Genomic DNA, 13,890 nt, shown 5'->3' with positions numbered 1-13,890 from the left:
AAAGATAAGATGACCTCACTTAAAGATAAGATAAAGATAAAGATAAGATAACTAACTTATCTTATCCACAGGAGGCCACATCTCACCATTATAAATACACTGGAGCACCCAGGTATAACTCATACTCTAATTCTACTCGATATCTGCTTGGACCCATGCTAACTTAAGCATCGGAGTGTCATTGCAGGTACACCCCCCCGCCGTTCAGCACACCAAGCTCGGGTCACAGACCCCTACCTCGGACCTTGCCTGAACGACCGAGCTACACGTTTCAGGTAACCCTCGGAACAGTTTCCAAATGGGTGGAAGCAATTCCTACCCGCACTAATGATGCTAACACTATTGTCTCCTTTGTTAGAAACTATATTATCTGTTGCTTTGGATCACCACGAGCAATCGTGAGTGATCAAGGAACTCACTTTTGTAATAGGAGATTAGCAGGACTACTGAAGAAGCATGGGATTGTCCACAAGGTAGCAACTGCCTACCACCCACAGACTAACAGACAAGCAGAGATGTCTAACAGAGAAATAAATCGTATCCTAGAGAAGATAGTCAAGCCTAATAGGAAGGATTGGAGCACCAGGCTACAAGATGCTCTTTGGGCATATCGGGCAGCATACAAGACACCAATCGGGATGAGCCCCTTTCGCCTAGTATACGAAAAGGCTTGCCACCTCCCTGTGGAGGTGGAACACAAGGCATTCTAAGCAGTGAGAGAGGTCAACATGGGATTTGAGAAGGCCGGAGTAGAAAGGAAAATGCAACTACAAGAATTAGAGAACCTTCGCTTAGAAGCATATGATAACTCCAGGCTTTACAAAGAAAAGATGAAAGCTGTGCATGATAAGCACATTAAACGGAGAGCGTTCAGACCTGGGGAATTAGTTTTTCTTTACAACTCCAGGCTGAGATCAAGGTGGGAAGGTCCCTACAGAGTAGAGAAAGTAGAGCCATATGGAGTCTTCCACCTGAGCCATCCTTCAAGTTCCAATATCATCAAAGTCAATGGACATCGTTTAAAGCTGTATCATGGTGAGAAGATAAAGGACAACAAAGAGATAGAGGTTTTCCTCTTGGAGGACCTGCCAACAGAAGCAGATTAAGCTGGTGGCCCGTCCAACTTAAAGACGTTAAAGCAAAGTGCTAGGTGGGAGACAACCCACAATGGTATGATCGTTCCTCTCTTCTTACTTCTATTTTCAGTGACTCTTCTCATTATTTCTGCATATAGCTTGCATTTGCATCTACAAAAAAAAAAAAACTGAACAGAAAGTTGTGTGGAAACAGTGCAAAGAGTGTGCTAATCGTACAAGCATCACCACACGTATGCGTCCCTGATGCGTACGCGTCATCTGAGAAATTGGCACTCCAAGCGTACGCGTCAATAACGCGCACGCGTGCCCTTGCGAATTCGACGTAAAAGGTGTTTTGGCCGAAAGTTAGGTTGGCTTGGTGCTGGCACTGTGTCTGATAAACCACTATTTTATGGTTTATGTTGTGCTCAATTGAGTGGATTTTATCAACTCTTTACCCACTTATTCATATTATTTGCATGTTTTAGATTTTCCTTCCTAATTATGTGCTTTGATTGAAAACATGCTTCTTTGGACTTATATTTGCTTATTATTAATCCTCTCTTTATCACCATTAGATGCCTTGATATGTGTGTTAAGTGTTTTCAGAGATTACAGGGCAGGAATGGCTCAGAGGATGGAAAGGAAGCATGCAAAAGTGGAAGGAATGCAAGAAGTTGGAGAAACTGCTAAGCTGTCCAACCTGACCTCTTCGCACTCAAACGACTATAACTTTAGTTACAAAGGTCCAAACGATGCGTTTCCAATTGCGTTAGAAAGGTAACGTCTGGGGCTTCGATTTAATATATAATATGCCATAGTGGCTCTGACGCTAGGTGACGCGACCGCGTGCTCCATGCGGCCGCGTCGCAATGATGAAAAACCAGCGTGGCAGATTTTGCAAACAGCGAATCCTGGGCTATTTCCGGCCCAGTTTCAAGCCCAGAAAACACAGATTAAAGGCTGCAAAGTGGAGAAATGAAGAAAGACTTCAGGATGCTATTCATAATTCACTTTCCATGATTTAGATCTAGTTTTGAGAGAGGTTCTCTCCTCTCTCTCTTAGGATTGGGATTAGGATTAGAAATTAGGATTTTTAGAAACTAGGATTTAGGACTTCTCTTGGTTTTTAAGAGTGACTCTCGATTCAGGTTCAATGTTCGTTTTTATTTATTTTTCCAATTAAATTTATGAACTCTTCCATGTTTCAGATTACTCTTTTAAATTAATGCTATTTGAGATATTTCAGATCTATGATTGCTTTCTTTAATTTATATTGTCGGTACTTATCCAAATTATTTTCATTCGAGTAGATAGTTTTCCTTTTGGCTTTGGTTAAATAACTGGCGACTCTTGAGTTATCAAACTCATTGTTAATTGAAAATTGGAATTCATCCACTTAACTTACCTTCATAGTTAGAGGTTAACAAAGTGGAAGAAAAATCCAATTCTCATTACAATTGATAAGGATAACCAGGATAGGATCTTCAGTTCCCATATCTTGCCAAGAGTTTATTTTATAGTTATTTATTTATTTTTATTGCTTTGAAAATATACCTGTGCCCATTGCCAACTAACTTTTTACCTTAATCCAAAACCCCAAACACACTTTTTCATAACCAATAATAAGAACATACCTCCCTGCAATTCCTTGAGAAGATGACCCGAGGTTTAAATACTCGGTTAACAATTTTTAAAGGGGTTCGTTACTTGTGACAACCAAAACGTTTGCACGAAGGGATTTCTGTTAGTTTAGAAGCTGTATCTACAACGCGAATATTTTTAATAATTCTTTACTAGCAAAAATCCTAACGTCAAAATGGTGCCGTTGCCGGGGAATTGCAAATGTGTGCCTTATTATTGGTTATTGTAAATATTTTTCTAAAAAAAAAATTTCAGATTTTTATTTTAAAATTTTTTATCTAAAAATTTTTCAAAAATCATCTCTTTTTCAAAATATTTTCTTTTTGTTAGTTTTTATTTTTATTTTCTCCTACTACTATGAACTCTCACCCCTTTGGCTATGAGTCTGGTTATAATTATGTTGCAGGAAGAGGAGATTATAATAACAACATGCACCATGGTTGGAACAATCAAAGATGGGAGGAGCCACAAGGATTTGAACAACCATCGTGGCAACAACCACCTCCAATGGACTATCAACAACCATTCTACAATGCATACCAAGATGATAGATATGGTGGACCCCCTTGTAGTCACCAACAAGACCCACCATATGCCTATGAACCCCCCCTCCTCAATATAATTTTGAACCACCATACTCACAAGCCCCTTTCCGCCATTCACCTCCATATGACCCTAACCCTCAACCACCACACCAACCACCATATGAACCATACACAGAACCACCACCTCAGTATACACCATCTCCTTATCCTTATCAAGATGAACCACCTTCCTACCATGAACCCTTTCTCCCAACAATTGAACCCTCCTATCCACCCCAAATCTCCTTGGAAAAAGTAATTGCTGATCTAAACTCTACTATACAAGCTCTCGCCGCCCAAATCGGATTACCAAATCCCTTCAACAATCAACCCTCAAGCTCTAGTACACTTCCTTTTCAACCACAGAATTATCTATCCATCCCATCACCACCATCCATGGAAGAACACCCACATCCATCAATCCAAAAGCAATATGATCCCACTGATACTATTGACATAGAACAAGAGAGAAGGGATCATCTTCGCGAATCCATACTTCATAAGGAGTGATGATTGGATTTTTGACGGTTTAGAATTTCACTAATGAAATCTCGTTGTAAAGTATAGTTTCTAAACCAAGCAATAATCCTTTCATACAAAAAAGTTGTTTGTCACTAGTACAAACCCCTAAAATTTATAAACCGAAGTATTGGACCTCGGGTCGTTCTCCCTAGGAATTACAATAAAGTGTCTTGTTATTGGTTATGAATTATTTTGGGGTTTTGATAAGAGGCATGAAAGATAAATGGCAAGAAAAATAAACTAACAACTAACAAGGCTCTTGGCAAGATATGAGAACTAGAAATCCTATCCTAGTTACCTTTCTCAATTGTGATGAGAATTGTTCATTGCTCCCACTTAGTTAACCTCTAACCATGGAGGGAAGTCAAGTGGATGAATCAATTTGATTCCTCAAGTCCTAATCAACTCCTAAAGGAATGACTAGCTTTAGAGACATTCAAATCAATTAGCAACTTCTAATTATCAATCAACAAAGGAATTAGATAACTCAAGAGTCACTAATTACTCTACCTAGGCCAAGAGGAACAAAATCTACACTAGAACTAAACCAAGCATTTCATCAAACACTTGGAAGGCACAAAAGGAAAGCATAGTAAATCAACAACAAGAATGAAATCTAACAACAATTATGACAAAGAATTAACAATAACAATCAAGGAAATCACAATTATCATGAATTACCTCAAATTGCATTATTGAAAGGAAACAAAGGAACAACAATCTATCCAAAACAAAATGAAGAATTACAATTATTAAAATACATAACTAGAAAGAGGAAGAGGAGAAGATTAAGACTTGATGAAGGAAGAGTGAATTGAAGCATGAATTAAACCTAGATCTAAGAGGAGAGATTAACCTAATCCTAATCCTAGAGAGAAGTGAGAGCTTCTCTCTCTAAACTAATCCTAATTATGCTATATGATAGAATGATGATGCCTTCCCTCAATCCTTGATCCTTTTATTCCTTTCTATCAGCAATTGGCGCCAAAATGGGTTTAGAAACCCCCTCAAATCGCCAGGCACGTGTTGCTTTAATGAAGTCATGTGCGGTCATCGACGCGTGCGCGCACGGTACGCGTGCGCGTCCCTGGTCGATTCTGCAATGTGAGCGCGAGCGCCTTGTGCGCGTGCGCATGCTTGGTCGACATCAATTCTTTGGCTTTTATGCTTCTCTCCACTTGCATGCTTTTTTCCTTGCTCCCTTGATCCATGTCTAGCCTATTTCAACCTGAGATTACTAGCAAACACATCAAGGCATCTTATGGAATCATGGATGAATTAAAATTATCAAATTAAAGGCTTAAAAAGCATGTTTTTACACTTAAGCACAAATACGGGAGAGATAACAAAACCATGCCAATTCATAGGTTAAATGCGAGAAAAGGTCATCAAAATACTCTAAATTCAATACAAGATAAACCCTAAAAATGGGGTTTATCAACCTCCCCACACTTAAACCTTAGCATGTCCTCATTCTAAAATAAGAAGGAACCAAGGGGTATGACATTTATTGAATGCAACTAAACTATATGAGTCCTATCTAAATGCAACTACCTAAAGCAAATGCAAATGCTTAGTTCAAACAAATCAATTCCCAAGAGACATGTATAAGCACAATAGCTAGGGCAATAGGAGTTAAGTCCAAACCACAATTGTATTGAATTATCAAAAGAAATTCAAGTTTGCAAGAATATAGATAATATGGGTGAACACATGTGATTGAACTTTTGAACCCTCACCGGATGTGTATCCGCTCTATTCACTCAAGTGTTTTAAGGGTTGATTCACTCGATTCTCCTCTAATCATGCTTTCCAAAATTTGATTTTTATTCTAACAATCAACATTTAATCAATGCATGCATACATTCATCATGAGGTCTTTCATTTAGGTTGTAGTGGGGTTAGGGTCAAGGTAGGATCATTTATGGTTAAGTGGACTAGAGTTTAGATCTTCGATTAGTATAGACTTTCCCACCTAACTATATAATGACCTATAAAAATTCAAACTATTCTAACTACCCATTCTTCACTTTTTTTCTTACATATTCATGCACTCTATTCCTTAGTTCATAACACTTATGCATTGATTCCTTTTTATTGAACTTCACCTTGGGGCATTTTGTCCCCTTTTTTTTATATTCCTTTTTATTTTTCTCTTCTCTTTTTTTTTTCTTTTCTTTTTATACTTTGTACAAGGACATCTATTGCATAAGGTCTTATACATTTAATTAATACATGAATGTGTTCCCAATTCCTAAATATGAAAGTGTACTACCCCTTTTTTTTTTCAATGTTCCCAAGCCTCACCAACTTTGAATAATAAACACTCTCACTAGCCTAGGCTATCAAAGATCCAAACAAGGACTTTTCATTGGTTTTCCGCCTTGGGCTTGTAATGTGCTAAAATGAGAATAAGTTGGTTAAGCATAGGCTCAAAATTGGCTAACAATGGAGAGTAAAAGGTAGGCTATTTGGGTAAGTGGGCTAACGAAATAATGGCCTCAATCATACAAATGCATGAATACAAGAAATAAATAGACATATAGAATCAAGCAAATCAAGGATCACAATCATAGAAAGAGAACAATTCCACACAAGAATGGAAAATAAGTGGTTATAAAATGTAACCACATCATTAGGCTCAAGTCTCACAAGCTTGTGTTCTTAATTCAATACATGCTTCACAAAGTATGAATTCAAGCAAGTTTTACCAAAATTTTTCTTCAATCAATTGGGTTAGTGCCCTATAATTAGATTTCTTGAAAAATCTCAATATTTGACTAAGCATTATTGTGATTGAAAATTTCAAAAATTTCCTTAGTTTACCCTTTTTCTTTTCTGCTTAAAACCAATTTCTTATGCAAAAAGGGTGACTAAGTTTTTGCAATTCAAAGTATGGTTTCTAATCACAACCACAAACTAAAAAGAAAGATATGCAAAGTATGGAATGTATCATCCAAAGCATCTAAAAATATCCAAGAGCATCAAAATATCTAAAATCCAAAATAAGCAGTAAAGGTATCCAAAATAAACTCAAAATAGCAAGAGTATCTCAAATAAACTCAAAATGCATCAAATATATACAAAAGATATGCAAAGCAAGGTAACTAAGAAAGTGGCCAAAATGTTCACCGGTCCTCTAATGATGCTACCGGTGACCTCCCCACACTTAAGACCAAGCATCGTCCTCGATGCTAAACTGGAGGATCAGTGGAAGGTGCAACGGTAGGCTGTGGCTGTGGCTGTGGGACCGGCTCCTCATGGGTTTGTGGTGTCTCTGTAGTGTGAGGAGTAACTGGAGGTGCATCCTGCTGAGTCGTGCATCCGCATCCTCCTCCTGATGATCCTGCTCATCGGAGGCTGGAGAGTCGGGAAGCGGAGGTAACTCAGTGCCGAGGGAGATGAGTGCCTGATCCATCTGGTCTAGTCGGCACCTGACATGGCGCCTCTCGCGCTCCAAAAACCGAAACAGGCGCTGGACCAATAGATAAGTGGGCTCAGGTGCTGAAGGAGGAGCTGTCGAAGAAGATGGAGCTGCTGCTGTAGAAGAAGATGGGGCTGCTGTAGAGGCTGAAGGTCCAACTGTCCCCACTACTGCTCTAGCCCTGGAACGGCGTCTAGCTGGTGGCTTCTCGTGTACCCAACCACCCCAAGGAATAGTAACCTTCTTGTCATCGTCATCTGGGGGTGGTGGTATCACATCATCATCCAACCATGGGACCTCAGCTAGGGCAGCCATGCTGGTAACCAAAGTAGGGAATGGAAGTAGGCCACGAATATGCGCTCGCCACATACACTGCCGGATCAATCGAGGAAAATAAACTTCCTTCCCCTCCATAACACACCCAATCAGTAGTAGCATCTCCATAGGGATCTCAGAGAAGTGAGTGGTGGGTAAGACATAGTGGGCAAATATCATCTGCCAAGTCTTGGCCTCTCTAGTCAGCTGAGCGAAGAGCATCCCTTTAGGCTTAGTGTTGTTCGCATCCATGACCCATGTAGCATCAGGTAAACCAATAACGTGCCTAAGCACCTCATAGTCAAAGGTCATGCTGTGAATAGCTAACTCAGCCTGCTGATGGGCGCAGGTGCCATCAGGAAGATGTCGGCACTGCAATGCCTCATCTATAGCAGTCTCAGTAATCATGACCTCTCTACCCCTCAACTGAACTGAATCCAAAGTGGGACGGAAGAAGTTGCAATAAAATTCCTTCACCCAAGAGATGTTGATGTCTCCCAAATCTCTATCAACAAAATCCATACCCAACTCTAGGATCCGACTAGTAATGGAGCGGCGTACATCATTGGGAAGGACAAGCTTTTTCTCAGTGTTCAGTTTCTTCGTCCGATACTTGGAAAGGCGAAGCTCACAGTAAAGATTGGGGAACTTAGTTGGCTCAGTAGAAGGTAGCAACTGATTTTCCTTTTCTTCATCATTCAAAGGATTCTTAGCATAATTCTTGTAAATGGAGGGAATAGAGGGTGTAGAATGTTTTCTTTTCTTGGAGGAAGTGGCTATAGCCTTTCCTTTATCCGACATCCTGAAAAAAAAATATGATAGAATATAAGCAATAAAGCACTTATCCAAACATGAAAGCATGTTCAGGGTGTAAAATAGATGGCGTGCAAACATGATGTGAAGTAAACTTGAAACATGGGCAGCAAGTAAGAACAGAATACATAGCCATAAACCAAGAATTCAATGTTTCAAACAATGAGCACAATTCTTAAGGAATAGGCATGTTCACCATCATGACTCAAAAGAATGGTTAAAAGGGTAAAAAGCAAGTGAAAGTGAAGTTAGTAAGTAAAAAAGTCAGCGAGTTAGAAAAGTGGAGGTAGAAATTAGTAGTATGATGAGAGATGAATCTTTCAAGTAAACAAATCATGTTCACAAGCATGAGGGTATGGTCCTAACACTTGTTTCCATTAGGCCAATGCCGAACCCAGGAGTCAAATAGGAACGGAAATTAGTTCAATATGAACTTGGTGTGCATTGAGCAAAGGTTTAGAAAATGTATATGCCAAGTTCAATTTGTCAATAAAAATTAGAGGGAAAAATAATTCTTGAAAATTGGGCAGCATTCCGGCTTAAAATTGGACGTTCCCGGATGGCAACATAGCACAACTAGCATAATTACAATATCAACTAATCACAGCAGCAATAAGACAGCATCCAGGCAACACAGATTGCATACAGAGCAACTCAAAATTGGCACTTATCAGACAAGTGAACAAACAGAATATGAACACAAACAGAGCACCTATCAGGCCTAGAATCCTCTATCCAGTCCTAGCTACCTAACCGCAATTATCTCTAACTAAACCTAACATACAAAGTTTTCAACTCTAACTAACTACAAACAACTAACAATACTAACAGTAAACAAAATATACAGGGTTCGAAGCAGAAACCTAGAGCAAAGGGGGAATGGAAATAGGGCAGGGGCGTAAGGAAGCAAGGGAGTGACTGGGCGGGGCGCCACCGCGGAAGGTGGTGGGCACGGCGGAGTGAGAGACAAGGCGGAGTTGATGAGTGTGAGAGAGAGAATGCGAATAGGAGTTGGTTGGTGGTGAGAGAGAGAAGCTGTCCGTGCGGTGGTGGCGACGGCGGCGGGGGCTGAGGGTGAGAAGAAGAAGAAGATGATGAGGGGGAGGACAGAGTGCGCGACTGCGCAATGCCCTTCGCGCACTAGGGTTATACTATTTTTGAATCGATGCGAGTGCGCACCTTGCGCATCCGCGTACATTGATGAAACTAGGGACCCACGCGTGGGCGTGCAGTGCGCTCAAGCGTGTATGGGGAGAATATACAAGGACGCGTGCGCGTACATTGCGCGCACGCATACATGGGGTTGGGCTGGAGGCTTGGAGTGGGCTTGACACACGCCTAACTCTCTGGGCAAAGGCCTGGAGTGGTAGCATCATATAAGGGATGCGCGCGCGGCAAGTGCGTCCGCGGATATTGATAATTTGTCGTAAGGCGCGCTAGTGCGATGCATGCGCTCGCGTCTGTTCCTCCCTCAGGCATATGGGCGCGCACGCGGCATTTGCGTGTCCGCGCGGATTGAGTTGGGCTGGGGGCTTGAAGTTGGCCCAAGTCCAGCACAACTCTCTGGGGCTTGGCTTAAAAGTTGCAGCAGCAGATTGACGCGGACGCGGCAGGTGCGCGTCCGCGTGAACTTCCTTGTTCTCGTGATCGGCGCGCATGCACGTAGTGCGCGTCAGCGTGGGTTGTGTTGGGCTCAGGGCATAGTATTTGCCCAAGAGAGGCCCAACTCTCTGGAATGTGGGTGATGATGCATCCGCTCAGGGACGCGTGCACATACATTGTGCGCGCGCGTCCACCCCCCCTCTTTTTTTTTTAAGTAGAAAAAAATTATGCTCAGGTGCTCCCCATACTGCTCACAACTCTTTATTCATCTACTACTAAACACAAAAATGCAATTCACAAAAAATGCAATTTGATATTATTCATCTACTACTAAACACAACATACATGTGAATATACTAACAATTAAGTTGTACAAACAAATTTATATGAAACATCTACCTACAATGGCAACTCAAATCACTTGTGAAGCTAAAATAAAAGAGAATGGAAAGAGTTTACCATGGTGGGGTGTCTCCCACCTAGCATTTTTAGTTTAAGTCCTTAAGTTGGACATTTTGAGGAGCTTATTGTCATGGTGGCTTATGTTTGTACTCATCCTTGAATCTCCAAGGATCTTTGCTTCTCAATTGGTTGACAGAATTTCCAACCATTTTCATCAAGCTTGGGCAAAGTTCTACCCAAGATATGAGTCCCCATAGTTGGTCTTCACATAGCAAACCGGGATCCCATATCTTATCCTCACACCCATCCGTGAGTTGAATTCCATGATTATTCCGTACGGGTGGTTGACATGATTGTAGTTGATACATAGAATTCTCTTTTGTCCACCAATTCTTCCTTCTAGACCCATACAAAGTGGTTCTTGTCTCAACATCATTCCTATACCTTAAAGCTTTGACCTTAGTGAGCTTTATACCAAATTTCCCCTCACTACTTTGGATTCCACAAAGAGCTCTAAGTTGACCATCCGTTTCATTCAAACCATATTCAAGCGAGAAAATAAAGCTTAGAGATAGAGGCGTTACCCACTTAAATGTTGTATTGGATGGTATCTTGGGGAAGGAAACTTCCCCACACTTAGACAATGCAAGGTCCACTTCTTTAGGCTCTTCTTTAGTTGTTTCCACCTCTTCACAAGCTTCTTCAATTTCAACCGTATCCCCTTTTTCACTTGGCTTGGTGTTGTCTTCAAGAACTTCATCTTGCCCAATGGGAGGTGAGTTAATTTTGGATAGGAATTCATTGATGAATGAATCCATCTCTTGATCAACCTCTTCATATTCTTCTATTTCAATATACACCATGCCATTTTTGTCTTCCTTGGGAGGTTGTGCACACTCTTTTATAACTTCAACTTTATGTCCAATGGGAGAGGGTTCCATTATAGAGAGAAATTCATCCATGATTGAATCCATCTCTTGATAAGCTTCTTCCAAGTCTCCAACAATGATATGCCTTGGAGGTTGCGCACCATTCTCAACATCAATATCAAGCTTCTTGGAAGAGTGCTCCATGATGCTACATTCCCATGGACTTTCAACATCTCCTAATTCTTCAACCACTTCTTCCTTTTCTTCAATGATCATAGGCTCCTCCAATTGTTCCAACACAAAATTTGATTCCTCCTTTTCCACCGAATTTTCCAATTTCTCCTTCATACTTTGCTCTTCTTTTGACCTTTCACATGTGGTTACGGAATTACCTTGAGTCTTCAAACATTGGTGGACTAGAGTATGCACTACCTTGGTCAAATTGGTCACAAACTCAAGTGTATCCCGCTTCATGGCTTCTTGTCCTTGAAGTAACAAAGTGAGAGGATCGTCTATTGGGGCTTGTGGTGGGTAAGAAGGCTCATCATTTTGGAGAGAGGGTTCATAATAGGAAGGTGGTTCTTCTTGGTAAGGTTGTGGAGATTGTGTGTATTGAGGTGGTTTTTGGTAGTAGTAATCTTGGAATTGTGGTGGTTCTAAAGGTTCTTGCTCATAATGGTTATAGAAGTATGGTATGGTTGCTTGGTCATATGATGGATATGGATCATAGGAAGGTGCTTGGTATGGAAAGGCTTGTGAGAATGGTTGAGGTTCATGTTGAGGGTGAGATTCATAGGCATATGATGGTGATTGTTGAAAATCACAAGGAGATTCACCATAGCCATTTAATTGATATGCATCATAGAATGGCTCTTCTTCATAGTGCATTGGTGGGGGTTGTTGCCAAGAGGATTGATCATAAGCATATGGCTCTTCCCACCTTTGATTGTCCCATTCTTGATACACATTCTCATTGAAGCTCTCATCACCTACAACATAGTTGTAATCACACTCATAGCCAAAGTGAGAATTCATGGTGGAAGGAGAAAATAAAATTCTACAACTAGCAAATAAAGCAAAAAGCAAGATATTCACACTATTCACATATGTACAATAACCAATAACATAACACCATTGCAACTCCCCGGCAACGGCGCCATTTTGATGATTGGATTTTTGACGGTTTAGAATTTCACTAATGAAATCTCGTTGTAAAGTATAGTTTCTAAACCGAGCAATAATCCTTTCATACAAAAAAAGTTGTTTGTCACTAGTACAAACCCCTAAAATTTATAAACCGAAGTATTGGACCTCGGGTCGTTCTCCCTAGGAATTACAATAAAGTGTCTTTTTATTGGTTATGAATTATTTTGGGGTTTTGATAAGAGGCATGAAAGATAAATGGCAAGAAAAATAAACTAACAACTAACAAAGCTCTTGGCAAGATATGAGAACTAGAAATCCTATCCTAGTTACCTTTCTCAATTGTGATGAGAATTGTTCATTGCTCCCACTTAGTTAACCTCTAACCATGGAGGGAAGTCAAGTGGATGAATCAATTTGATTCCTCAAGTCCTAATCAACTCCTAAAGGAATGACTAGCTTTAGAGACATTCAAATCAATTAGCAACTTCTAATTATCAATCAACAAAGGAATTAGATAACTCAAGAGTCACTAATTACTCTACCTAGGCCAAGAGGAACAAAATCTACACTAGAACTCAACCAAGCATTTCATCAAACACTTGGAAGGCACAAAAGGAAAGCATAGTAAATCAACAACAAGAATGAAATCTAACAACAATTATGACAAAGAATTAACAATAACAATCAAGGAAATCACAATTATCATGAATTACCTCAAATTGCATTATTGAAAGGAAACAAAGGAACAACAATCTATCCAAAACAAAATGAAGAATTACAATTATTAAAATACATAACTAGAAAGAGGAAGAGGAGAAGATTAAGACTTGATGAAGGAAGAGTGAATTGAAGCATGAATTAAACCTAGATCTAAGAGGAGAGATTAACCTAATCCTAATCCTAGAGAGAAGTGAGAGCTTCTCTCTCTAAACTAATCCTAATTATGCTATATGATAGAATGATGATGCCTTCCCCTCAATCCTTGATCCTTTTATTCCTTTCTATCTGCAATTGGCGCCAAAATGGGTTCAGAAACCCCCTCAAATCGCCAGGCACGTGTTGCTTTAATGAAGTCATGTGCGGTCATCGACGCGTGCGCGCACGGTACGCGTGCGCGTCCCTGGTCGATTCTGCAATGTGCGCGCGAGCGCCTTGTGCGCGTGCCCGTGCTTGGTCGAGATCAATTCTTTGGCTTTTATGCTTCTCTCCACTTGCATGCTTTCTTCCTTGCTCCCTTGATCCATGTCTAGCCTATTTTAACCTGAGATTACTAGCAAACACATCAAGGCATCTTATGGAATCAAGGATGAATTAAAATTATCAAATTAAAGGCTTAAAAAGCATGTTTTTACACTTAAGCACAAATACGGGAGAGATAACAAAACCATGCCAATTCATAGGCTAAATACGAGAAAAGTTCATCAAAATACTATAAATTCAATACAAGATAAACCCTAAAAATGGGGTTTATCAAGGAGCTAGAGGAGGCACTA

At 40.3% G+C, this 13,890-nt stretch overlaps 1 protein-coding gene across 1 annotated transcript; it reads left to right on the top strand.

The window, feature by feature from the left end:
* The first annotated feature begins 728 nt into the window (after nt 1–728).
* Nucleotides 729–1,106, top strand: LOC130949619 (uncharacterized). Its single transcript, XM_057878288.1, has one exon. It carries the CDS (start codon nt 729–731, stop codon nt 1,104–1,106), a length of 378 nt encoding a protein of 125 aa, XP_057734271.1.
* The last annotated feature ends 12,784 nt before the right edge of the window (nt 1,107–13,890 follow it).

This window comes from Arachis stenosperma, chromosome 9 (genome assembly GCF_014773155.1).
Source record: "Arachis stenosperma cultivar V10309 chromosome 9, arast.V10309.gnm1.PFL2, whole genome shotgun sequence".
NCBI classification, from domain to species: domain Eukaryota; kingdom Viridiplantae; phylum Streptophyta; class Magnoliopsida; order Fabales; family Fabaceae; genus Arachis; species Arachis stenosperma.
The sequence above is the reverse complement of the archived record's forward strand: the minus strand, read 5'-3'. Positions and strand labels throughout refer to the sequence as shown.